The 27,739-nt window shown below is 41.0% G+C and overlaps 1 protein-coding gene across 1 annotated transcript in view; it reads left to right on the top strand.

Annotated features, from left to right (window-relative positions):
- ADGRL3 (adhesion G protein-coupled receptor L3) overlaps nucleotides 1-27,739 on the top strand; it is a 482,163-nt gene that overhangs the window by 204,382 nt on the left and 250,042 nt on the right. Inside the window, exon 4 of the mRNA XM_058804039.1 lies at nucleotides 23,676-23,889. Coding sequence (XP_058660022.1) covers nucleotides 23,676-23,889 — 214 coding nt within the window. The remainder of the gene's footprint in view (nucleotides 1-23,675; nucleotides 23,890-27,739) is intronic.

The raw sequence follows: 27,739 nt of genomic DNA, 5'->3' as shown, positions 1-27,739 counted from the left end.
ACCAGTTATTTAGGCCTAGATATTATTTTCAGCTGGATGCTGATGTACATCGCTTGATTTCAGCAACTTCTGCTAAGCAGAGTAACTCTTCTAAGGTTTCTCTGGCTGACTTGTTTATTGTGTGTGAAAATAATTATTTCAGAGATTTTCTTCCTCTGACGGTTCTGAATTGACTTTGTTATTTGAGGACTTTTTTAGCTTCTTTCTGAAATTAATTGTTATTGTGACTGTCTAGGCTGCCCTAGTATTTCACTACAGGTCATTATTTTCATTATGTGTATATATATAAATATTTGAAACACAAAATGGCATTACACATCTCTGCCACTCTGTAAGCTTCTTTCCCATAATCTAGTAGACAAATCTTGAATGACAGTGTAAAGTAACATCTTGTTAGTTTTATGCAACCTGCAGATTTGATTAAAATGTGGTGGAAAAGTGCCTATGGTATGTATGAAGAAGTGAGGGCAAACCTTTCCTGAATCATTGTGTGGATTTCACATGAAGCTTGCTGGGAGAAGCTGTAAAAGCTAAGTGATGTGTATTAATGGAACTGTGCTAAAGATCATGGGAAAGTGTTTTATTATATTCCAGAAATATTGTATCTTTTTTTCTTTTAATGGTAATTTGAAATGGCAAGAAGAAAGTGAAGTCTGGAAATTAATTTGACTGTTACAGTGTAACTTTGCTGAGAGCTTACTGTAGGGCCCGTAGCACAATTAATTCTTCTTATGCAGTGACAGAACTGCTTGACAGCTGCACCATCTGCCTGAGTGTGGGATAGATGGGATTTTATCAATATTTATTTTATAATTAACCCCTACAGTGCTGGTCCACATACAGGAGGAAGATGTTTAGAGGTTGTTGGTTACTGCAGGGTTGGAAGCAGGGTGTGGATTGGGAAAGATATTTTGGTGACTGGGAAGCAGAGCAAGAGCCCACTTTCATAGGGATTGACTCTTGTGGTGGGATTATATTGGGATCTGAATATAGAGTTTGGATTAACTGGGCTTTGCCTATTGCCATGTGCACCCACCTGTGGGAGCTGGAAGATGGTAGCTTAGCAAAGTGTAGTATACTGAGTATGCTGGGTTCCTATATATATTCTATATATATAGGAATATATATATATATCCTAGATATATTCTTACACTGGTGTCTAGTCTGGGCTGAGCTGAACCTGCAGCTTCCTCTGTACTGTTAGGGTGTCTTTCTTTTGCTCTGTTACTATTCTTACTAAACAGTTAGGAAGTTAATTGTTAGCCAAGTCTCTCTTTCTTGACTTGAAGGGTGGTGACTTGGTGAGATGAAGAAATACAGGCCTGTATGTAACAATATTACAAAATTCACACTCCTATGTATAAAAAGACTAGCTATGCCACAGTGGAGTCTGAGGATGTTCTGGAGCTGAGGTCTTCAGCCTGCTCCTGTTCCCAGTGATTTTGGGTGGATGACAAGCCACGCTGTGCTCCTGTGATTGTACTTGGCTTTGGTGTGAGCAAACAGCAACCAGAGCTGTTTGTTCTGCTTGAATCATTAGGAATTAGTGATAGAGGCCGATAGTGTGTGTAGGATTCCTGCTGAATATTTCCCTTAGTGATTTTTAGCTTTAGTCGAGGGATTGGCATGTGGGGTGTGTTCTCCTCTGCTGTCATTAGTACCTCCCTTCAGGGATATCATTGAACTCAACAGGAGTTTTAGCACAGAGTTCAGGCAAAGTGTGGTAGGCCAGTGGAATCTTTGCAAATCTATTTTTTCAGGATATAACTTTTTACACTACTGTAGTTATATCTTTTTTAATGGAACAATAGGGTGTAGGGGAGAAAACAACAGCACATGTTCTTCTCCCTTTTCCTTTTGTTTTTTTCCCGCACTATAGATGGGTATTAAAAGTCAGCTGAGGTTAATTAGCTCTAATTTCCCCTTCTTTCTCACAATCATTCATTTTTGTTCAGAAGATGACAGGGGACACCTTCCTCTTTCTTCTATTCTAAGCAGTGAGAACATCCTTAGGGAAATTATTGGGTCAGGTTGAAGACTTGCTTACCCCATGCCTTGTCTCCAGCAGTAATTAGCAACAGATGTGGTGAAGGGAAAAGAAGTATGAGAACAATTGCATATTTGTGATCTTGTGATGTAGAGACTTTCTAATCTGGAGATAACATCTGGACTGTCAGGTTAAAGCTACTGCTGGACCTTGTGCCATGGGAATTTTTTCTAGTTCTTTTTGAGTGTCTCTGGCTTCTACACCATCCTGCTACAGTGAGTTCCCAAAGCCACTATAAGCTGTGTGCAAGAATACATCACTGTGCTCATTTTTGACCCTTGGATCTGCAGGTAGTTCTCTGACACTTCCCTCATTTGTGGTATTAGGAGGAGTACTGAATAATTGTTTCCTATTACTTGCTGACCTTCTTCATACTATTACCAATGCTAGACATGTGAAAGCTTTCTCTTTCTCTCTGATGTCTTTTCCAAGATGAACTTGCTGCTTAATAATGGGCTTTGTGCCTGTGGGTTCCTTTACCTGCACGCCTTGCAGCAGGATGCTGCCTCTGTGCACTCTGAGCAGTCCTGAGAGCTGTCAGGGAGGCAGGGGGAGAGACAGAGCAGTCACTTTTCTTCCCCAGATGATTCCAGCTCTGTCAGCTGGTGAAAACAGCTAAGCTGGGGATCCTGCTCTTTGCACTGACTTGCCATATGACCAGTGATGAAATGCTTGGGCTCTTTTCTGTGTGTCAGGAAGCCCCCTGAGATGGCAGACTAGTGGGACCAAGGTGCTTGCATGCTGCTGTAGCAGCAGTGAAGCAACCAGAGATGCTGACAGCATTGCTGAGCTGAGGCTTGTAGGGAAGATGCAGTGCCAGAGTGAGCTTTGGGTTTTGGCTGAAGTCCCGTGTCAGTCCTTGAACCAAAGGTCTTGCTGGTTCTTCTGACTACTCCTTGTGGAGCTGGCCCATAATCCCTTCAGACCATGGTTTATAGGGTGAGGACAGGAGCACTGAGCTGTCTTTCATTGCATGGCAAGCAGAACAACCTGAGATGTGCCCCAACACTGTGGGAACTGAGCCTGCATAAGTGTGTAAAGTAGCCTTGACTGGGGACTGCATTTATCTTCAGGCTCTAGTTAAGATCCTTACAAAGTCCTATCAGTATGTATGATGGAAATGAGATAACAAGGTCAGTAACCAGAGAAGTTCAGAATTTCTGAACCAGCCTGTTCAGAAAACACCAAACAACAACCACACTCTGGCATTTGCTTTGAGGAAGCTAAAGCAAGGCATAATCTGGAAAAACTGAAGTAATCAGTATAGTTACAGATACCTGTTTTCTGATCTCTTTTAGGCCTTGCTTCTCTTCATCCTCTTAGCATGCTGGTGATAAATGATGGCAGGATCTTTGAACAACCCCGAGTACTGCTGTGAATGGAGCTGATGCTATTTGCTGCTGTATTTTCAGAATTCTTTTTTTCTTTATTCTTTCTTCACTTTCCTTGACTTGTCTGTTCTCCTTTGTCTTGCCCACCCATCTCTTTTGGTTTGAGAGCCACATGGGCATCTTGGAGAAAGTGTTGAAAGCCTGTAGTGATCACTTAAAGAATTCTCAACAGCTCTAAAAGGGAGGAAAAAGGTCTTAAGGTCCTTTCTGACTGCTTGTTGTAACTGCTTTGTATTGTGACACACATGAGTGTAACTCTGCTCAGCATCTTCTGTTGCTGGGGTGCCATTCACAGGGGCTGCCACCACTGCAAAGTCCCTATGCCATGTGATGGGAGATGTGCTGCAGGGCAGGAGTGTTTGAGGGTCTGGTCTCTTCATCAGTGGCTTCCCAGGTAAAAATTTGGAGGAAATGGATTTATTAACACAAAAGATACATCTGTTTACTCTTCCATGCCCTTCTCCATGCTTTGTGTTTCTTGTATCCCTTTTTCTCTTTGTTTCTTAAGAAATCTCCATAGCAACCTCCCTGCTAGGAGGAGGAAAGAAGCCAGGCTGAGAGAAGCAAGAGAAAGGCAGCCTGTGAAAATAGCCTGGGTGTGTGATGGAGGTGTAGCTTTATCTTTACTAATTCTGTTCCTGAAGTAGCTGTTGGGTTTGGGCTGTGATTGAGAAAAATAAGCATAAGGTGTGGTGGTGCCAAGGAGAAGCACAAGCGGCAAGAATTACATCCAAGCTGGTTTGAAGAGACCTCTGGAATTTCTAGTCCAACTTCCTGCTCAAAGCAGAATTGTTGTACATTTCTGTACAACAATTCAGACATCAAGCAAGAGTATGATAAAAAGGAGATGAAAAAGAACACCACTTTCACCATCAAGCTAAATTAAAGAGCTGTATGCAAAATCTCAAAAGCACAAAACTCCTTTAATTTTGAACAAAATTCACTTGCAAGAGCAGGGCGATAGAGAAAGGTGGGTGTGAGTTTGTGCACAGACCAACGTGGGGGATAAAGATAAGAAAACAGGTGTAAAATTTCCTTCCTAGCTTTTGGGAGGACAGTGACGCTGAAGGTAGGACTGGGAAGCTGCTGCTGGAAACAGTGCCCAAGGCTGCCTAGGGTTTGTTGTTTTGTCCTGGGATTACACCCATGCATGCCCTGCTCCTGTTGTCCAGAGCCAAAGTTTGTCAGAAGGCTGTGTTGACTCCTTTAGAGGGGTGACAATTCTCACTCCAGCACATAATTTCTTGGGACATTAAAGACTCCCTAGCACTGAATCCACATCATGCATGCAGGTGAGCAGGAGGGAGGGTGGAGAGAAAGCTGACTCAAACACCCAGTGAAGGGCTGAAAACCTTGTGCAGAAGCAGACCTGGGCTGTAGGAACCCAGAGTGCAGGAGGCAGGGACCTACTTTCCCTTTGTGTGTGGTGCTAGAGGAGGTTGCCAAACATTTTGCTGCCATATTTTACAGCTATGCCCTGAGTCAACAGCCTGTTCAGTTTGCTCTGGATTGCCAGGCCAGCTGCTGTATAATCCCAGCCACGCTGATAAGTGGAAAATACAAGCCTAGGGAAATCTGACCAAGCCTTGGTGAGATACAGCGCAATCATTCTGTGCCTTGCAGGCAAATGCAAGTGTGCTGTGATAGCAAGCCCGTGTGAGTGGAGAGCTTTTGGCCTGGAGGTTCATGCAGCTGACACACAGCAGTACCGCTTGTGGCAGGGCATGGGTGTAATCCTGGGACAACCCTGGAGCAGGGGGCAGAGCAGATATCTGGGCCCTGTCCAGTATTTGAATGTAATGTGAGAACGCAACTGAAGGATTTGAGTGTCTACAGGGCAATGCAAGGATAAAAATAAAAAGAAACCTCTTGTCTCAGCCTTGTCTCCTAGTCCCTCCATCCATGCTTCTGTGTGGCTTCTGAAGGATAAAGCACTGCTGGTGGAAAAATCACATCCCTTGAAACTGCCCCATCCCTGGTGTGTGGCTGACAGCATCAGGAGAGCCTTTTAGCTAACTGAGGAGTTCATCCTGTCCAAGGCCATTGAGGAAGATGCAGAAAATTGTTGCCAAGTAGAAAATACAGCTGCTTAACTTGTGATAAAACCAGCCATGGTTATGCTATGGATGAGTCCCTCAGCTTCCTGATTTCAGGAGTACTACGGTGTATCTGAATGTCCTCACCTGTGGTGGAAGGGCTTATAGATGATGGCATTCATACAGCAGGAGCACAAAGATGCTGCCAAAAAGGATCACTGGGAAGGGCTGTACCAAGGTCTGTGCATTCCTAGAGGTGGGACTGTGCAGAGTAAGGGCAGGTTTACCCAACAGAGCCAAGCTCTCCACTACTGATAGCCTCCAGCTTCCTCATTTTCTGCCTCCTGTCTCTCTGCTCTGGTACCCTTCCTGAAATAATTAAAGTGGGGGAAAGGAAGCAAAACAAAACCCAAAAGCCCTGCCAAACCACTGTGTGGGATTCAGCTAAGCTTTTTCGTTGGGCTGGAATGAAAGGTTTCCTGTAGGTTCTCTTTGTTTATTTCTTTTGCATAGCTGTTTTAAATTGCATTTAAAGAAATTAAAAAAAAATCATTGTAAGGAATTTGTTTTGTTTGGAAGATATTTCAACGGAGACAGTGTTGGCTGTGTGTTTAAAAATGAGAAGGGGAGATATTGTTTAAATGTTGCGTTCCAGTTCTGGTGTGCCTTACATAGTGCTTTGTTCAGTGTGAATCTGGATAAATAACACATTTGATTTAAACAACTGCCACAAACTACTGTCTATGGCTTTGAAGTTCAGTAAAATTGCAGCACCTCTTTGTTGAGTTCTCCTAATAAATACGGTTTAATTTTAGAAACATGAAGTTTTGTCATGTCCTTGCCTGGCACAAGATACATAGAAATAAAATAAGCTCCCAGTATTTACCAGCTTCACCATGCTTTGCATGCATGTGTTAAAAGGGATGGTGATGCAGTAAACATTCACAGAAACGGCAATTGCTCTGTAACCTAGGGGTCCTGGACACAAGCCATGCTAGGGGGAGGTGAAGCAAGGATAATTTCCAGAACTGTCTCCATGTGTGACAGATTCATCAACAGGCATCAGAATAATTTTATATTTGATCCTGTTTTCTTGTTGCCACTAGTGAATAAGGGTGGAAGCAGAAAAGGCTGCTCATAAAATGTCTCATGTCTGTCAGCAGAGCCTTTGGAAGCTTTTTCCTGTACTGCTGTAAAAATGGTTTTTTTTTTTTTTTTTTTTTTTTTTTTTTTTTTTTTTTTTTTTTTTTTTTTTTTTTTTTTTTTGGTTTTTTTTTGTTTTTTTCCAAAATGTCCTGTTTCTCAAGAGGCCTACCCTGGTCTGAAAGAGCCTCTGCTGGGTGTGTTCTGAATCTGTCAGGCTTTGTGTCTGCTACGACGGCCTCTTGCATAGTTCTGTGGCTGGTCTTCCAAGTTATCACTGCAGTGAGAGATATGGCTGGGTGGTGACAAGGCAGGGAAGACTGATGTGATGTTTTCCCTTCATGGATTGTTGTGTTCAGGGACTTCTCAACACACTGCTGGAGCTTTCCTGTCCCCTTTGGTTTTGGAATGAAGACCAAGACTGAGATAGTTTCTAAATTTGGCTCATGTTTGGTGTCCCCTGCAAGGCATTTTCTGGCATCCCTGTTGAGAAAGGAATGAAAGAGGAGAGGGTGAGCACCTTGCCTTTAGGTAAGGAATGGGGCAGCGGGTGAAAAAGCAGTTTAAAGTTGGTGTGACAAGGTGCATTATAGGCAGGTTTTTAGGAGCTGATCTTCCACTTTTTAGATGGCTCATTTGTTTAATTCTAGTCAGCTCAGTGAATTAAACTTTTTCGCTTCACCTCACTTAACTTCTGTGTGCAGAGAGGCCTAAGCAATTGATATGACTTTTGCTTTTTGCGGCTGTTATTTTCTCAGGCGTGTTTTTGATTACTGTTGTCTCTGTTGCAGTTGTTTGTTCTTCTGCAAAAAGGGTGTAAAGCGCTCATCCTCTGTATGTATTTTATTCCTTTGTCCTCACGTGCATCAGTTTGAAAACAAAACAAAGACAAAGAGGAAATGGAGAGAAGGTCCTTGTAGACTGTTCTCCTCAAGGGATGGATTCTCATCCATCTCTTAAAAGATGTTAAAACCAGAAAAGCAATATGTTACCTTGGATTTTCCCTGGAAGTAGCTTATCTAGAGATTACAGGAGAGTTGTATCATTGAGCAGCTGAAAAAACAGTGGTGCTTGTGATACTGCTTCTCTGCCATTCCTATGCTTGGCTTTTGACAGAAAGCCTGACTTGCCCAAGGTGTGATAATATTCTGGCAAGACACACGTGTGGTGTTGCACCTGTGTGACGTAGATCTGCAAACCAGCAACGTGGCATGGTTTCACCAAAGTAACCATAACCCAAAAGCCTTTTTTCCCCTCCTCATTTCTGCCTGTAGCAGTAAACAAACACTTTGGATTTGATTTCTGTAACAATATTATGATGTGCCCATCTCATTCCAGACTTTTTCTGAAGCCTTCCCGAGTAGCAGCTGACGTGTTATCTGCAGCCTGTGTATGGAGGTAGTGGCGGGGCTGATTGGCATGCTGTCTTCTCCCTGTCTGCTGCTATTAGCATTCATATCAAAGAAAGCTGTTTGGTTCCTTTCTCCTGGGCAACTGCAGGAGTCAATCACTGCTCCCTGATGTGAATGGCAACAAAGAGAAACTGTTCATTGATTCAGAGCAAAGGAGCCCAAGTGGGTGCTTTGATTTCACAGAAACTCTGCCCTGCAAGGGATCTGCAAGGTTAGGCTGCCAGTGTTTTCGCAAATTTTGTCCAAATTGTGACTCCCAAAGTGTTTTGGCAATAGAGTGAAAGACAGGCAGGCAGGCCTCATGGATAATTTTACATTAATAACTATGACTTATGTGTGCCAGTGTAAGACCTATGATTCCACTGTGAGAGTCAGACCATAATTAAATATCTAACTCTGTAGTGGGGCTGTGCTGGTGGTAAATGGGGTATTGACTTCTGGCTCGTATTTTGACTAAAACTACAAACACAATGTAAGGACTTCAGCAAATCCCAGTGCCTAAGGTGGTAATGTATTCTGTAAATCAATAATATATTAGTAATAAAAATGACCAAAGCATGCATCCATTAGGAATTCATAATAGAAATTTGTTTAGGTTATATAGTGTATGTATTGATTGCTGCTATTTAAAGATGAAGTATGACTTTGAAGCAGAGTGCTTATATATGTAGCTACTTACAGTTAAAATTCATTTATTTTTAATATGAAGATGGACTTGATAACATGGGGAAATATGTATGAATAGAAGTCAGTATTCTATATTGCAAAATGTTATGGGAATATAAGTGCGCTGAGAAGCCACAAGTAGATGTCTGATGTTTCTGAAACCTGAATCTTGGATTTCAGCAAAATAATAAGCAATATATGTGGCAGCCACTATTTGCAGTTCCAGGCTTCCAGGTAGCTTAAGTTTTTCTTGGCTTGGTGCCTTAACATTGAATTGCTTACCTGTCCATTTTGTGGTAGAGCGTATAATGTAACCGGATGTAATATAGGAATGATGTGTATGTATATATATATATATATATATATATATATATATGCATGCTGATTTGCCTGACTGTCAGGGACAGGTCTGCCAGCAGAACATAGACCTTAAAACAAAAACAAACCCAAAAAAAACCCCCAAACAAAAAAAAAAACCAAGACAGACAAACCTACTAAACATATAGTACCATACCTACACTTTCATCCATCCTTCTAAGCTTTGGCTGATTATTCCAGGTCCAATGCATCTGCATTGTTACCTTCTGTAAGGACGAAGGGTGGAGAAAATAATTCACATGCCATTACTGCAGTCTTTGTCTGACTGCAGCAAATAAAAAAATGTTTTAGATTTCACAGATTATGGTTCATTATGAAAACAAAGCAATGCTCTGACTGAAAATCCCATCTGTTGGTTTGCATTAAGCAATTCCCTTCCTCCTCCTTGCCATTTATTATTCCTGGGCATTCAAAGAAGCCATCCTGAAACATTTATTTTTTCTATTTACAACCACTAAAGGCAGTATACAAACCTTCTCATTATGGATAAGCTCAGCAGCTCTGTATGAGAGGTTTTGTGTTGTTTGGGTTTTTTTGAGGGGGTTTGTTGTTGAATTTTTTAGTGTGGGGTCTTTTTTAGGTTTTCTTTTATTTCTTTTTTTTACTCTAAGTTATTAAATTCAGTGAGTTCCATGCAGCTAAATGCGCCCTTCCTCTGCCTGTTCTCGTGCTCCCAAATCTACATAGATCCTTAAAATACCAAGGAACTCAACAAGCAAGACTGTTTGCACAGTAGAGATCTCACCCAGTAATTTGTGAATCGGGTATTGGTGTCTTCCAGAAAAATACTCAGTCGTTGTTCAGGTACTTTAGCTGATAAGGGACAAATCATATATATATGTGTGTGTGTGTAAACTGCTCTACGGTAAATTGCTCACATGGTTAAAATTATTACCTTATTTCTATCTCCATGTATCAGACTTCAGCTTCCAGATCTTGGATCTTGCTTGCCTTTTTCTGCTAAATAAAAGAGAAATATCTTCCCTTGGTAGCTACCTGCAGACCAGAATAGTCCTTTAGACCAGTTAAATAGACTAAGTAGATTTGATGGCTCACTTGTTAGATTGGCTTTCCAGGCTCTACTGATTTTTTTTTTAAGTTCTTTTGCAAACCCTTTCAAAGTTTCTGACAAACCCTCTAAAGTGTAGGGTGCTGCAATGTGTGTATTTTCCAAGAATGAATGGTCTCATTAACGCCATATGCAGAGCGATTTCACCTTCCCACTTCTACTTATTATTCACCTCCTCATACTTGCAGAGATCGTGTTTGCCCTTTGAGCTGCTGCATGTTGTTCAAATTGTTATCAGTTATGGAAACAGTCTTGTTTCAGAGTGACTGCTCGCAGGCCTGTGGTCTGACATAATGAGCACTTCTTGTATTCTTACATGGCCTTGGATTTGTCTGTGTTCAGGCATGGTCTGCTCAGGTAGTCTGTAGATCAATCTACAAAACTGACAAGGTCTGTGTCATTACTTAACATTTTATCACTTTTTGCACTGCAAATTTGGCAAGCTCTGAGTTTATTTTCTCTCAGATCATCGAGAAGTATGTGCAATGATTTTGGACTGATGAGGTTCTTGCTGAACTTCCAGAAATGCTTTGATTGAGATGACAGTTCCACATTTACATTAGTTTTTGAGGAGCAGCAGCTAATGCATTTTTCCTCTATGCAAGTGGACTTATGGTCTGGTTTCATGCCCCCTTTTTTTTTCTAAAGCTTGTTAGTAGCAAAGTGCCAGTGCCCAAAATCAAGCTAAAAAACAGCACCTCTTAATTCCTGAGAGGGTTGTGGGTTTCTTAAAAACTCCCATTCTTCAGATTGAATATATTGGGGTTTTTTGCTATTAATATCTTTCCAAATATCTGCTAGAACAGAAAGCATCCCTTTATCACTGTGAATGATGAATAATTCTGTTTGCCTCTTTCTAAATACAGATTGGAGAGTTACTGAATATTTGTAGGGAGTTCAGTTTGTGCTTGATAGCTGGTTGTCTTTGACCCACAAACCTTACTAGTTTAAAAATACTGATGCTTCTTTAAAATTCTGCTAGCTTTTTTTTTTTTTTTTTTTTTTTTTAGTTTGATGGTCTACAGTTATTTAGTTTGTATTTTGAGCTTTTAGCGCTGCATGTTTGTGTTTCCAAACTGTAATTTGTACTTGTTAACTACGCTGCTGCGGTTTTTATTAATTAATTTTTTGTAAGTGACAGTAGACTACTTAACAAAAGAAGCCATTTTTCATGATTGCAGAGTTGGGGATTTTGTCATGTGGAAACAGACTTCTCAGTTTACTGTCTGCATTTTTAATCTTAAATCTTCCTTTCTGTTTAATTTTGTGTGAAACATTTTAACCTATGAGGAGCTATCCTGGCTAAAACACTCAAATATTTGTGTTACAAGTCAGGACTGTGATCTTTTTTTCTTACCAAGTAAAATTGGTTTGTGGTTATTTGCTCATAGACATCTGTGTGTTTGTTGATGTTGGTGGTTTTGGTTTTGTTTGTTGTCGGTTTTTTATGGAAGTAATTTTTTGTTTCTTTGTGGTTTTGGTTGGATTTTTGTTTGTTTGGGGGTTTTTTTATCTGTGATCAACACAATCAATGAGGGCTTATATTTCAGTGCCTCAAAAAGATTGGCTCAACAATAAACTTGTTCAGTAATCTTTTGTATTTTGCCCAGGTTCTTACCCCTTGAAAAACTGTTGTTTTCTTTTTTTTTTTTTACCCTACAGTTTGAGGACCTTTATTATAGAATAATGGGGGGCATTAGAAGAATTGTAAGTAGCAAAATCTGATTTATTTTATGAAGGCTGTTCCTTGTGCTCCAAAAATTCCCTTGGAGGGACAATGGCAGCAGAATTCTTTGCTCAAATATGAAAATGGAGCACAAGATGATGGAAATATGTAACAATTTTATTCTTAGAAAAGGCAGAAAATTCTAAATGTGAAGTATAAATAACTCTAGAAGAACAATGCTTAAAAAAGGTACAAAAGGAAATGGATATTATAGATAGAAGAAAAAGTGCTTGAAATGGATCTTTTGTTAGCTATAAGTAATTTCTATTTAGAAGGTGCACTTAAATGTACTGCAACATAATTACATTAGAAATTTAATTAATTATCTCCCAGAAAGTTTTCTGGAAACCTTTCTCGGATGCCTTTTTTTTTCTTTTTATTTTCAACTGGAAAGAATCCCTCAAAACCCTTTAGGGGCAAACAGCACAGGGGATTTACCAAGTGCTTGGTTTTCCAAGACCCCTTTCTGTGCCCTTCTGATAAGCATCCTCTGGTGTCACAGCAGTGCTGGGGCTTGAAAAAAGTCCTGCTCTCTCTGACACCTTATTTATAGGGGAAGGAGGAATGGACTCCTTCATCAGGTTATTTTGTCAAAAATATTTCTTTGCCTTTGGGCCCACTATCTCTCTCTGATTAGACTGGGCAAATATATCCTGGTTTTTGCTGCCAGAGAGATCAGCAAAAGATTTACTTCTTTCATCTACCTCTTGAAGGAGGACAATTTGAAACAAGTCTAGTGATTGTGTTAAAAAAAAAAAAAGGCTAAAAAAGAAAGAGTCTTCCATCCATCACAGTTGTTTGCAGTGGTTTTCTCCTGAAGCAACTTAGATAATTTTTTCAGCCATATTTTCATTGAACTGGTGAGCATTGTGCCCTCAAGTGTAGCGTCTGCACCTGTTTGTTACTCATGCTGCATGACTATCCTTTTGTGTGTCACTGTAGCTCCTGTTCCTAACCTGCACACATTTCTTCTTATCTTTAAAGTGTCCTTTGGGGCACAGACCCCTATTTTGTTCTGTTGTGCACATGAGTTCTGCAGGAACCCTACAGTTTCCCATAGAACAGGTAATGAATCATGATATCCAGTGCTTTAGGGACTTCCATGAAGCAGGGCTGGCTTTCAACCAGTATGAGGTTGGTATTTTGTTGGTTTTTTTTTTTAAACCGAGCACAATGTCTTTGTGACTACTCACACTAGTTATTGCTGCTTTTTAAAATTCTTATTAGGCTGTTGGGAACCCCTTTGAGGGCTGGAGTGGAAAATGAATAGAAACTTGTATCCTGGGACACCTCCACAGCTGGTGGGGTGCGGGAGGGCAGGATTCAGAGTGGTTTATGGCAGATTAAACTGTAGCAAGGTGAGTTTGGCCACGCTGTTGTGTCTGGCTGCAGTGGGAGTCCTGATGGTACCACAGCGTAGCATCCCCTCCCTACTACAAAGCCCAGAAGCTCTCAGCTGTTCACTTGTCTTTTCTGGGTGCAGTTGATATGTTCAGGGCATTTCTGGGAGCCTACAGCTGAGCATTATTTCAGAATTTATTTTTTTAAATTATTGTTTTGTGACTCACCTTGAGATGGGTTCAGTATTGTGTGCATGTAAGTGTTATATCAGCACACACCCAAATCTAGCTATGTGATCTTTCTGGAGCAATATTTGCACAGGTTCTATTAGGTGGGGAAAATAATTAAGGACAGTGCTTGCTGTGAGCAGGTGGGCACAATAGGAAACTTCATCACTCATCATTATAGTTGTGTTTCCTAGAAGGTGAACCATTTTCTGGAGGTAATTAATTAGTTTAATGTTTTGCTGTTTTCTACTGAGGAGAAAGGGGTTCTATGGACAAAAATATGTGAATTCCTTGAAAATCTGCTTTTATTTCAGGTATATTTCTACCTGGAGCAAGTGTGCATGTTTCAGCTATTTCCCCAAATCTAATTCTCCTACTGTTCTTTTTTTATAAGACTGAGGGGAAGTAAATAACGTTGGCCACTGTTCAGATGAATGTGAATGCTTCTGAAAAGCTCTTTGAAGCTGCTAGTAACTTCAAGGTGAAATCCTTGATATTTTGAGGTCAAAGGAGGAGGGGGAGTAAACGTCATAGAGTTTGGGGAGTCATGATTCCGAGGACTGTAAAGAATGGTTTGGCACAACCTGCTTGTAATTCTTGTTAGTGTATCAGCAAAAAAAAAGGATCTTGGATCTCATGCCAGTGTTCCTGGGGTGGAGCTCATCTATGGCATGCTATGGAAAACCTCATCCAGCTGCTGGGGGCCGGGTTATCTTTGTAGATAACTCACAGGTAATTTACACTAAGAAGCACCCACTGTTTTTAAAAATTCAGTAGGGGACCTCAGATGTCATTTTGCCATTTTGCCTGTTTCATATGCACCATGCTTTTCTAAAAGTTTAAGAAGTGCATATATATTAAAAAAATAATGGAATGCAATTCTGAGAAGTCAGGATCTTAAGGTAGTCTCAGACTTCTATATAAAACTTTCACAGTTATGGCTAGTGGAAAGAGCAAATTCCCTGTTGCTATTCATGGCAGAGACTCAAAGGAGCGGTAATGGCTAAAAAACAAAGAAAAATCAGTTATTAATGATCTATGATTTAGCCATATAACTTCTTTGAGATGGCTAGTCTTTGAGGTCTGGGAAACTTCTTGTAAAATGAATGCTAAAGGTGTCATTTTTGGCCTTTGATGTAAAGCAGTTGGTTTAAATGGTAAATATTTGGGACCCCAGGTTTTTCTGCAGATATTTGAGTGTCAGGCTCTAATACTTTGGTAGAAATTCTTTTTTGTCTGCCTGTCTTTTTCTCTGGACGGTTCTCTGCATTTCACATAGTTCTCCTCTCTAGGCAGTACAAACTTAAAAATAGATTTACTGCTCTGATAAACAAGTCTGTAAACAGCACAAAGTAATCTCCACTCTGCTGTTCATCATTTCTGTAATAATGCAGATATTTCTACAAGAGCTTTAATGTTCCCCTTCAGAGGCTTTTCAGGGAGCTGTAAATCAAAATTAAACTTTAACTTTGCGAAGGTATTTCTTGGTAGGAGTCTATTATTTGCAGCTCTTCAGCAAAGCTCCAGATACATCCAACCTGTCTAATTTTCTACAGCTTTAAAAGAACTGCTGAACCTGCTGAGTTCACCTGGTCCATTCCTGATGTTTTTGTTTTTTGGGGTTGGTTAGTTACTTTGGTGTGGTTTTACGTTTGGGGTTTCCCCACTTCTCTTTTTGCCTGCCCCCATTTTTTTCTCCTATGGTGAGGTAAAAGTCAAACTTGGGCTCTGTTTCATCTCCAACTTTTGGGAATGCATTTGTGTCTTGGCGTGCTGCAGTTATCCTCGTCCTGCTTCCTGTAGCCCAGGGCTGCCACCTCCCTGTTCACAGTGGTACAAGAGGCAGAAGAACACCTGGGAAATATCCACCCAGGCCACCACTAAATCCTGCTGGAGCCCATTCCAATGGCAAAACTAAAATAGCTCTGCTGTTAACAGGAAAGCTATTCCAGCTTTGTGTTATTTTAGAAAGGGTAGGAATTTAAGCTAGTGTTTTAAATGGGAACAAAAACAAACTGTAATTTTAAATGAACTTATTACATAATATGAAATCTGAAAATTATGGTCAGATTCTTTTTACTTAATGTTCTTAGACTAAACCCTTGATGCTCATTTATCTAACTGGCTCTATGATTATACTTGTTACGGTGGTTTATGAAAGTTTTTATATGAGATTAAAGATTAACCTTACTAATGGCTACAATTAAAACCTACACTGGAGTAATTTGAAATAGAGCAAATTCTGTTATTACTCAAATCTTCTCGCTTCACCACATTAATTTGTGCTGTATTAAATTTGAGATACCAAGGTTGTTCAGCAATGTCAAAGTCAGAGCTTCTCTGATTTTGTGGTTTTTTGGGTTTTTGTTGGAGACAGTTGAGTGCCTGTTGTAACAATAGTAACTTTGAGTTGGGTAAGAACTACGTGGCATGTTTTTCATTACTGAGGACCCCAGTGAAATTTGTGGTGTATGGATTTGTAAAAAGGACTCATCCCTGTGGCTCAGAACCTAATGCTTCTTTTATTGAGAACACAAATGTCTCAATGTTATGGACCAGGATATAAAAGCCAGGTATTTTAATAATGTCATTGTTAGGCTGGAGGGCAAGTTTACCATAAGGGTTGGTTATAGAAATTAGGCACCACAGTAGAAGGCTTTAAACTCTGACACTTTCCCTGTCTGTGCACAGCTTTCCTACACTTGAAAGGTAATTCACATGAAAGAAGCCTGTAAATTTAAAGAACATTTTTATTTAATGTGTGCCTTTCATTACAAATTAGATGATCCACTGCAAAGGAAAAGATACTTGGGAATAGCTTTTTTCCTGTGATGGGGCCTAAATATTAATGTACTTTCATTCAACATCCCCTTGGAGGCCACATTTTGTTTGTCTGTTGTTCTCAACTTGTTGCTTCTGCTTTAATTAAATTCATTGAAGTGACATTTAGCTCAGGCTGGGACTGTGCTTCTGACCTCTGATTTGAAGGTAGGTTGTCATGTTTTTTTGAAAAGCACTCTAAATTCAGCCTCCCTTCCTTCTTAAAATCTTGTGCTTTCTCCCTATGACCTGAGCTAACCTTTTCTGAGCTGATTCAACTCTATGAGCCCAGCAGAAAGCCCCCCTTTCCCTTCTGCCCCCGCTGGTTTAGTTTCTTGGTGAATTATTGACTTGCCCTGCCTCATGAAGGGGTGCAGCAAGCACAGAGCTGGATGGATGCACGTCCAGCAGCAGAGCCATGGCTGGAGATAGGAGAGTTTGTCTTGGGAAGGAAGCAGGATCCCTTTTCCTTCCAACAACACTCTCCCTTTACCCCAGAGCACTGTCCCTTCAGCAGCCTGGAGGGTGGTGACCCTCGGTGACGCCTTGCTCTGGTGGAGAGATCCGCTGCAGACGTGTTCACCTCTCCATGAGGGGGAGATAAGTGAGGAGGGGGCCTTGTTGAAACTCTGCAGTTCCCAGAGTTTCCCATGAGGCAGCAGCCCCTGAGTCCCAGGAGGTGGGAATGGAGAAGGAGAAAGGAAGTGCAGTATTGCTGGTGCTCTGCTTCCTCCCACAGGCCTGGTTTGGGTCTCCCTGGCTCAGACTGTCCTCACACAGTGCCTCAGTCACCTCCTCCTGTCAGACTCCTCCACTCAGAGCTACCATCTTGATTCTGTGGTTTTGTTCTTTTATCACTTCGTTTTCTTCTCTCCCAGGGCTTTGCAATGACTGGTTTCCCTTGTGCACACTCGCCCCTGGGTGCAAATGCATGCACTTCACTGTTGTTGTCTTTTTCTAGTGATCTTCCACAGTACTCTTTGACTGTGAGTTTCTTTTCTCTTCTCTAGGAAGATACTGAGAGATTCTAAGATAATCTAATGCTTCTTACTCATAAGGAAAGCTCCTCCATACTTGGGTAAGGGTTTGGGAATGTAAGGGCAAAGAATAAGGATATTTGGATATTTATCAGCTGAGCATGGCAAAGACATGAGGAGTGTTGGTGCTATGAAGAGTGAGCAGTAGAATTACCCCAGGATGTAGCTGTATGGTGCTCAATCCTCTGGCTGCTGGCCCTGGGCTTTTTGGGCATCCAGAGGGTGGTGGAAAGAGCCAGTTGTTTGTCCATCCCTGCTTTGAGATCTTGTGTGCCTAGAAATGCAGAAGAGATCTGCCATGGAAATAAAGGTGCTTTCCATTAAGCTTATGCATGGAGGCAGAGATTTGCTTCAGAGATATTAATTTTAGGACTTCTCTAGATTTTGAAGTTTTTTGTGCTCCTGTTTGTATCCGTAGTTGTGTCACCTTGGAAAATTCACTGATTGTGTGTGAATTTTGGCAATCCCTACAGAAAATGCTCTCATGTTTGCTACATCTTTCTGTGGATCCTTTTTAATTTTGGGGGAGGGCATCAGATATAAACTTACAGATGAACATCCTCTTCTGTTTTCACTTATGGAAGCTGGGAGAAAATCCCTAGCAGGTGCCCCTTGTGTGCTATAATGGAGATAGAGTAAGCAATTTATGGAAGATAGTTGACCTCAACATCCACATAAACAGCGCAGGGAAGTTTATGAGGATTTTCTGGTTTTTAGCTTTTCTTTGGTTGCTTTGACTGGAGTTTTGCCCAGCCTTCTGTTTCTCTTCTGTTTGGTTTTGTGTGGTTTTTTTTTTTGGTATACTCCAAACCACCATGTAAAAAGATGCTCTTTGAGTTTGTGAAGTCTGTTCATAGCTGGCTGTTTGCTGGCTAAGGGGGAATCAAGGTAAAGGTGACCAAAGGAAAGTTGCAAATTGCTTTTGATATCATCTATAAAATAAGAAAGCCCAAGACAATCTAGGAGGATGTGGGTATTTGATTCGTGTGGGGAAACCAAAGCTGAAGCCACATGCATCACTTTTCTGAGGATGCATCTAATTCTCTTCCTCCTTTCCATGGCAGATTTTAGAGTGCTTAATGGGGGAGATAAGATCATGTTCCCATTTTGATAGATGAGACAGCAATCAGCTGAGGCACATGGGGGAGAGCTGGGAATGGGGACCAGGAGTGTCCAGCCTTGCTCTGCTGATGGCTTCAGCTCTTCAGCCACGCTGGCTGCCTTCAGTCTTCCACTCTTCCCCGGGGGAGCTGGGTATGGATGTTGCAAGCATTTGCTGCAATGTCTTGGCACCAGCCTTTGTCTGCAGGATGCACCTTTCTTTAACCCCACTGCAGGATGACAGTAGAAGAAAGGCTTTTCCACTCTGTCTCTCTAGAAAAGACATTGCTTGTTTTTTTCTTTTTTTTTTTTTTTTTTTAATTTTCAGCATCTGTAGAGAAAGTGGGGGAGAAAGAATGGTATTTCCGTATTTGTATATTAATCATAAAATTTCAGAGAACTTTGGATAAGCCAAGCTATTTTAAGTTCGTCAGAACTTTGCTGATATTTATGAAAATACTGGGAAGGGGGTGGTATTGGATGCTTGAGAAATGTTTGTTGTCACCATCTTTAACTCAAGGTTTTACTTTCTACCAATATTGCTCTTGAAATCCGAGGCCAGGCGTAATTTGGATTAAGGAAAAGAGAGAGAAGAAATACTGAGCAATGTCTGCATGCAAACAATTTGTGCACTAAGGAGACTTTATGTCCTAGTAGGGAAAAGTAGGGCCCTGGTTTAGAAAATCACTTCAGAACGTGGAGTGAGCCCTACAGAGCCCATTGACTCATTGACTGAAAGGGATTTCCGCTCTTACCCACACCTGAGTAGGCTTGAGAATAAGAGGAGGGGGACTTTTTTTATTATTACTTCAGGATTTTTCCCCCACAGAGCCAAGGTGAACTGTGGGAGTATTAAATACTGCAAAGTTACAAACACAGAAGCATTCTTCCAAATTACTAGGAAACCTCTTCCCACAGCATGCTCTGTTTTCACTTGGGAACAGTAAGTCAGATACTTAGCTGGGCAGACCAAATCACATAGAGAGCTTGTGAAAATAATTATCTCTACAATTCCAGCTTTTGTTTCATGACCCTTAAATATGCACTGAATTTTCACTCTAAAAATTCTGAGCCAGAACATGATTTTGCTGGGAAAATTGCATATAAAACCTAATTAAAAGCATCAACCCACACTTTTCTTTTAAAAGTACATCTACTACCATCATGCCTCTAAATGTAACAGAGCTCAACAAGTCTCTAGCAGCCAAGGAAACACATAATTTAAAGGCTATTTCGGCATTTGATTAAGCACACAGTGATAACTACAAGCCCGTGCCCTGCAGGCATGACAAGAGGCAATTATGTTCTGAGGTCAAAAGCGAGGGGGAGAAAAAGCACAAGATTTTGATGACTTACTTAATTTTACAGCTCCTGAAATTAGCAGAGACAAAGGAGTTCTAAATCGCCCAGATAAAATCCTGTCATTATCTGTTGCCTTTTCACCCTCTGCTCTCACTTTGCCCTGCAGAAGCTCAGGAGGATTATTTTCCACCGAATGGCTGCACTTAAAAAACTCGAGTTGGCACACATTTAAACGTTAAAGAATTTGAAAAACACTCTTTTTAAGTTCTGTATTTAGATGGCTGTCTGCACATAGGATCCTGGAAAAAGACACCTGTTTTTCAAAGTAGTGAGCTGCCATCAGCTCCTCTTGACTTCAAGCCAACAATTAGGTCACTTATTTAGGAGATTAAATGAGGAGCTCAATGAGAGACTGTGAAGATAGGGGGCTGCTCGAAGAAGAGAGAAGTGTATTAATGAATTAATACAATCGTGCTGTGTATTTCACACATGGGCTTTGATGTATCTTGTTTCACAGCAAAAAGCAAAACATCTTTGCTCCTTACAGGAAAACCAGTAAAAATGATTAAGTAAGATTATCATATAGGGGCACAACAACAAAAAAATGTGTTTACAAGGAGATAAACTGCCAGGCTCTAATCTCCTTTCGGAGTATTTATTGCAGATAGTGAGGTAGAAGAAAACACCATGCAAAGTGAATGATTTGGTGGTCAATGGCAGGATGGAAAACATGCCTATTGCTTTAGGAGAAAGCATGATAGCAGATCATGCTCTATTACAATATTCAGCTGCTTCTGGTGTTTCCAGGGTGTTAAATTTTTTATGCTTTTTATCCAGAAAATAAATGTAAATGTTGACTCCATGATACCACAGGGAGGTGCCTCTAAGTGAAAGCTGTCCTTCTTAGAGCAAGCAATTCAAGTGATTATGTGAAAGACAAAAAGGTGAATTCCAGGAAGCTTAAAGCTGAATCTAGAAATGTTTGCATCTGTCCAGAGATTCTTTACTGGAGAGTAGAACATGAGCTGTTATTTTGAGGAAGGAGTGTTCAGTTTTAGTTTGGGGTGTTTAGGGGGCATCCTTGGAACTGATATGCATCCAATTTTAGTAGATCAATGCTGTAAAGTCTCATGTACAGGAGATACACCCATGACACTAAAAATATATTCTCATTTGAGGTAGAGAAATATTTTTAATGGTTTTTTAAATTGCTGTTAGCAATTCTTAATGTCTTGTTTCCAGCATAACACAAGAGTTGAGGTTAGCTGCATTTGTACAGTATTGCTGTTTGACAAATACACCAAGTTTTTATAAATAATTCTCAGGCATTTAATTTTTTGTGATTTTAAGCAGGGTTTTCCTCAGCCCTTATGTGTTCAATTGATATAGAATACTTACTAAATAAACACCCCAAAACATAGGAATTATGAGCAAAAATATTATTTCTGAATAGTGTGGCTCAGAAATTTTGTATTCTGTAGTGGGAACTGTAAAAAGTAAAGTATTACCAACTCTCTTTGCCCTTTGTATAGCCTGTGTTAACCTTCCAGAGAAAATGATCCAAATTGCCCAAGGACTGGGCAAAACCATAGCTCCAAACAGCTAATATTGCCTATAAACCTCATTTTGTCATTTTTTTGGCAGTTAACAGGAGTCATCTAAGCACATGGCAGGAGGAGGGAGGGCCCTTGGCCTCAGCATTCTGCCAAAAGCTGCTAGAAACCTTCTGCCTCCTATGGCACCAATCTGCTTAGGTTTAGCACAGAACAGGCTTGCGAGGAGAGCTCACCACAGCTCTTGTCCAAAATCAGAATCCTGGCATCACAAGTTTTTTGGTCAGCACTGGCATTCTGCCACAGAGTCCAGTGTTTGACAGAGCAGAGCCTGCTGCAGGCTTCTGTGGACAGACCTCTGTAAGCAAACTTAATACCTCTTGAAGTTGTTTTAGGGCAGGCTAAAATTGCTGAGCTCTGCTGACTCTGCCTTTCTGGCTGGCTTATCTCTTCTATCAAATCTTGTCTCTAACATTGTCCCATCCTTCTTCCACTCACCTTTTTGACTAGTGGTATCAAACCAAGGGTAGAATGAGGCAGTGCACCTTAGAGGTTCATGCTTGTCCTCTTCATTTTCCTCTTCTTGTAACAGTAGAAGCTGGTGGCAGTGAGAATTTATTGCATTAACAAATGTATGGTGCAGTATGAGCCCAGGGCAGAACGGTTTCTCCAGTCTCAGGGAAGGAGGAGATCTCAAGTGATCCAAACCCTAAAGCTGTGCTAATTGTGCAAGCTATTATTCAAGAATAAGCACACATCTGTCGTGGGAGCTTGGCAATTAGTCCACAGCTCTGGCACACCAGGGAGTGTCTGATATCAAAGTAATCCCTGCAGATTTACAGAAATCGGGATCTGAGAATCTGTCCAGTGATAGATAAATGAGACAACTGACAATAACGGAAGGATTCATGGAAGTCAGTGTGTTGGAGTGCTGCCTGACAGATAGGGCAGCCTTTATAGTCAAATGGTATTCTGAGAAACAGCAATATAATCTTATTTTCCATAGGCAGACTTGGTGTGAATGTACCATGGCAAAGTTTTATGGGACAAACCAGCAGAACATTGGATGGGATTTTGGGTTTAGGGAGGGTGGATATTTTGGTGGTTTTATAATGGGGGCAGGAGGAAAGGGAGTTGTTGAAAGATGCCTGGTATCAGATGGGCCATGGATCTACTGGAGGCTTAAACCTCTCACCATCACATAGAGACAGACTTGGGTTGTATGTTGACTTTTGTGGTTGGAAGTGTACAAATGTAGCTTGGAGGGCACATCATCCCTGTATCTGGAAACCTTTATGGATCCTTTCCCCGTTTGTGGAATAAAGGAGGAAAGGAGTTGGCTTTTATTTGAGATTGTGACTGGTGTGCTAGGCTGGGAAACAAGTATTTGGTTCCTAGCATCACCATGCATTTCCCATGAGATCTTCTGGAAGCTGCAAAGCTCTTCTGTGGCTGAGTTGAGAAAGACAATGTGTAGCTACTTCATGTGGATATTTGGGGATTAATATATTCACGTTCGTCAAGCTGTTTAAGATCTTTGGATCAAAGAGGCTGTAGAGATGGGAAATACAATTGCTTGTTGTCAAGTGGCATTGTTTACTAATACTTTAGGGCTTTTTTTTCAAGGCATCTCAAAGTGTGTTTCTTTTTTTTTCTTTTGCAAACTGTAGCCTGGATTTCTTTTAAAACAGGTAAGATTTCTGAGAGCTCTTTAATTTCACAAGTATTTGCCAGCTATTTGACTATCTAGGCAGATCCAATGCAAAGCTAAGACTGAACTTAAATCATCTGGTGTCCCATAAATTGGCCTTTCCATGGAAAGCAGGACCCTGCAGGGCCTAAACTTTGGGATGGTTGCCAGAACCTGCAGGCCATCCCCTGGCATGCTGCAGGCTACAGCAAAAGCCATTAGGATCACTTTTTCTAAGGGCTAAGAAAAGGACCAGGAGCAATACAGATGTTACTACATCTGCTGTAGGACAGGTGCAATCTTTCTGAGCAGGTGGGATCCTGGTTCTTGGATTGCTTGCTGTCATAAAATTTTCTTTGCTTGTTCAAGTACAACACAGGACTGTAATTTTATATATCAAAGCCAACTAGTTTTTCACCTGGTAAGTAGAAATAGTAACAATGCTATAGTTGCTATTTACCTGTTTCAATAAGGGATGTCTAAAGCCCTATATAAAAGGGATCTATAGCTTGTTTTTAAAATGAGAAAATCAAGTCACTGAGTGGAGGAGTGATTTCTCTGGGCAGCCAGCAAGCCAGCGATCAGACCCCGTTCCTGCAGCTCTTGTCTGAACGGTACCGAAACTATCTCAGCACAGCATATGGGTAAAGCCTTCTGCTGAACGTGATTCCGCTTTTAATTTTAGCCTGAGCGTGGAGAGCCGGTGCTGACTGTGTTTGTGTGTTAATCCTTGCAGCTTTCAGCCGTGCCCCAGTGCCCATGGCTGTGGTCCGAAGGGAGCTGTCCTGCGAGAGTTACCCCATCGAGCTGCGCTGCCCGGGAACAGATGTGATCATGATCGAAAGTGCCAACTATGGCAGGACCGACGATAAAATCTGCGACTCTGATCCTGCTCAGATGGAGAATATCCGCTGTTATCTGCCAGATGCCTATAAGATTATGACTCAAAGGTATGGTGCTTAATATTCTTTGTTTGCTGACTGTTGATTTTTTTAATCCGGAGTGTACACACCAGTTTGTGCGTGTGTGTGCATGAGGAAATGCAGGTGCTTAGTGTGGATGTGTGTGCACAGAATTACAGCTGTTGTTGCTAAAGTGTGGGTTTAACCGAGTTGGTTTAGCATCACACAATATAAATAACATTTCCTGTAAGTATTGCTCATCAGTCATCCTGATTCTCTGTGTCCCAGTTTTCCCTCTGAAATACCTAAATATCAAGGCTCTTAATGAATGTAGAAGTGAAATCTTTCTCAAAATGCATATTCACTAGTTTTTGTGCTGTGTTCAAACAGAAGGCCAGTAATCTCCTTGAAACGATCAATATTTTTTGTTCAGAATAACATTTACAGTTTTGAAGACACAAAGAGGCATCTGCATTCTTCCTTGTGTTTGCCAGGTTTTGTTTTAAGGGAAATCTGAATTTCTAGTCAAACATTGGTATTCTCATTGATGAATTGCTGAATTTCTGTATAATGACTGTAGCTGTTAAGTGTGGGTGCTGCATTTGGAAGTGGTAACTGAGATACAGTCAGACATACAGACAGACTCCTGTCTTTCTTGCACAGCCAGGGTCTAACAGCTTATTCCAATGTAGAGGTATCTTGTTTATGAAAAACCTTTTAAATGTTGCTGAATTTTTAAGGCTATTTGCTGGCACAAATGGTGTTGTGGGAAGGATTCATAAGTCACAGCTCTTGACGTGTAATTGAATTCAGTAATACATTCCTAATGCATGAAAAATTATTTAGTGCATTTGACTGTTAATTAGTAATAGAGATTAGTATTTCAAGGTATTAATAATGGCAATGGCATAGGCAAAGTGTTGCTAATTGATGTCATGACAACATGTGTTTGGGTGCTAACAGTGACCTCATGGCTTAAAGCAGTGCAGGGTTTTAATGGAGCATCTTGCTGCTGTTTGCTGTGAAATGCTTTGCACTAAAATGGACTGCTGTAAAGCAACATGAGTTTCAGCTGTGTTTCACATGCTAACTGCTATATTTGACTTCCTTGTAGAAACTGCCCCATGTTGAGTATTTAGGTCTCAAAATGTTGAGGAGTCTTGTGACAAATGTCCCCACTGCTGCATGTGGCTCCTCTAAGACCATTCTTTAAGTTGGACCTCCTTGGGTAGCTGGTTGAATTCCTGTTTATAGGGTTTGTGCCAGCTGCATTTTTGAGAGAAGTGGGAAGGGTAACATCGTGCCATCAGCCAGTGCCTTGGATTCTGTGTGGTTTTAGTGGAATTACTGTAATTCTCCTGTTCAGGTTGTTAGTGGCTTCAAGCAGAAGCCCTTAATCCTCTGCATATTGGCAGAATAAAGCCATGTCATCCCCTTTGTGGCCTGTTACAGAGTACAAAGTATTAATTTTTTTTATATATATATTTATTAGTGTCCTCTAGGCCACAGCTCCCGAGCCAAATGCAGAGCTCTCCAACCTTCTGGTCAGTCCCTACATGTAGCAAATCTGCAATAAACATTGGCCCTTGGGTCAGGGAGGGCACACAATTGTCTTCTGTGTCCGTGGCACTGCAATGAAAACTTCTGGTGATTACTCACCTGCAGGTATCATCACTGCAGGCTCAAATGACTTAGCAGAGTTAGCAGGGAAGCTCATTTCTGTGGCAGAAAATCTCTGTTCTTCCATGTGAGCAGCAGAAAGTGGTGCTGAAGGGGATGGACACTGAAGGGGGGAAAAGATGTGCAGTCCTATTATTGGGTACTATTGAGTTTCTTGAAAATAAATATAATTCTGGCGTTAAAAGACAGGTAAAAAAGAATAAAATATTCTACTTTGCATTTTTGTCAGTCTCATTTCTTTTTTTAAGTCTCCATTAATTCAGAGAGTTGAAACAATTTAAAAATAAAGCCATTAAAATGAAATATGTTCTTAAGATGCAAACCAGTCTGTCAGCTCACAGCTCTGAGCACACTTTACAGCTGAGCCTCTGAAAAAAGTAGTTTAAAAGGAAAATTGTGACAGTCTAGTAGTTGTGGCACTAACTATGGCATTTTCTTCTGAAAACCTCTACCTTCAAAATTAATCAATCTAGCAGTATTTGGGTGGGTTTGCAGATGAATGCAGGCTCTGACACAGTGAGATTGTCTTTGCTAATGCTGCAGGGTGGGGGAGCAGCTGCTGGGAACTGAGGATTGTCGTGACAGTGAAACCTGCTTGGTGATTGAAGCTGTCTGTGCATGGAAAGAAGAGTGGTATCTGCAGTGTGTGCTTATTATGCATTGATTAATTATTGCATTCATAAATACACAGTCCCCTTGTAGGCTCTATAGTCAGTTGTCTCACTACTGGCAAATTTTAATCAGCAACACTGCACAGCCAACTCAGACTCATTCTGGCATGGCTGTAGGCAGGGAGAGAGGGAAAGATGGGAAGCAAAGTGTGTGTGAGACAGAGGTGGTGTTACTGTGTGAGCTGAGGCTGTGAGTGAGCAGATTTATGGTAGATATTAGTGGCTGCTCCCCCAGCCCACCCCCACCAAAAAAAAGCCTGAAAAAAACCACCAAAATCCCAACAGCCTGAGCTAACATGTTCCTTTCTTCTGTATGCTTATATAAATTAATTTTTGCGGACGACTACATGAGGTTATTTTGAAAAGGAAAGGCATAAATCTTACGGTGTGTTTGTGGAGCCCCCTTAAGCAGAGGGAACACAAGGAGTTCTTGCTGCAAGTACTGCCCTGAAACTCTCTACAATCTTGGGAGTATTGCTTGAAGTAAAAGACATTTAAAGAGCTTGTAGGGAGCTATTTTATAGGACATTAAATCTCTGAGTCCTATTTTAGATTTTTCTTTTTTATTTATTTTTTTAAATTTTGCCAGCTCTTCCTTCAAAAATCCGAGAAGCTGTTGTCCATAGCAGCTCAGAAAGTGTGCTTTATGAACTGAAGTTTTTCTGATGTGATTAGATAAAAAGTTATTTCTTAGCATGTTTGCTTTGGAGAAACATCTTTGCAAGGCCTGTAACAACTAATTAAATGTTAACCCTGCCCATTGTAAATTGTGTGCACTGTGCCATGGGAGACTTCTATGCCCTCTCTTCAGTGACTGTGCCACGAAATTAACATATCATCCATTCCAACAGCCAGGGTTCTCTGTGAGCAATGGGGAAAAGTGGCCTCCTATTCCTGTAAGAGTTGCCTTTGTTTTTTTAGTGTTAACACAGTTTAGTATATTAAAAGCACCCTAAAGGAAAAAGGGGGAAAAATAGCTTTTGGTGTGGTTTTTTGAATTTCCTGGTGATGCTTCCCACCAAGGAAGCATCTTGGGTTGAAAGCAAGGGAAGGAAGAAGAGGGGATCAGGTTTTTGCATGTGTGTTCACAGAACTTTGTGCTGTCAGTACCACCTTTGCATTTAACTTTGAAGTTTGGAACATTCTTTCAATAGACTTTAACCTCAAATGCTGAAAAGGTTGGAGAGAGGGAAGTCCCAGTAGGAACAGTAGGAAGTACCTGACATGTAGGTGCACATACATAGAGCACTTTGATTTTGTGCTCTAAAGGCAAGAGCAAGGCTTTCCTTTTGCTTTTTGGATCCTTGTCTACTCCTACCATCATCTGCTTCTCTTATTCTGGAGGAAGGAAAGGAGGGATGGAATAACCAGGCAAAATGACAAAACCAGCAGGCAGAGCAGAAGAGACGGGAGAAATGTTCACAGGTCTCAGCAGTTTTTCTCAAGATCAAAGCAAAATTCTTTCTGCCCTAGAAGATGTGGAAGGCTCTTGCTGGGGAACTCTCATGTCTCTCAACAACCAGAGAGCTCAGTTTGCAAAGTAGGCA

Source organism: Ammospiza caudacuta, chromosome 4, assembly GCF_027887145.1.
Source record: "Ammospiza caudacuta isolate bAmmCau1 chromosome 4, bAmmCau1.pri, whole genome shotgun sequence".
In the NCBI taxonomy this organism is placed as follows: domain Eukaryota; kingdom Metazoa; phylum Chordata; class Aves; order Passeriformes; family Passerellidae; genus Ammospiza; species Ammospiza caudacuta.
The sequence above is the reverse complement of the archived record's forward strand: the minus strand, read 5'-3'. Positions and strand labels throughout refer to the sequence as shown.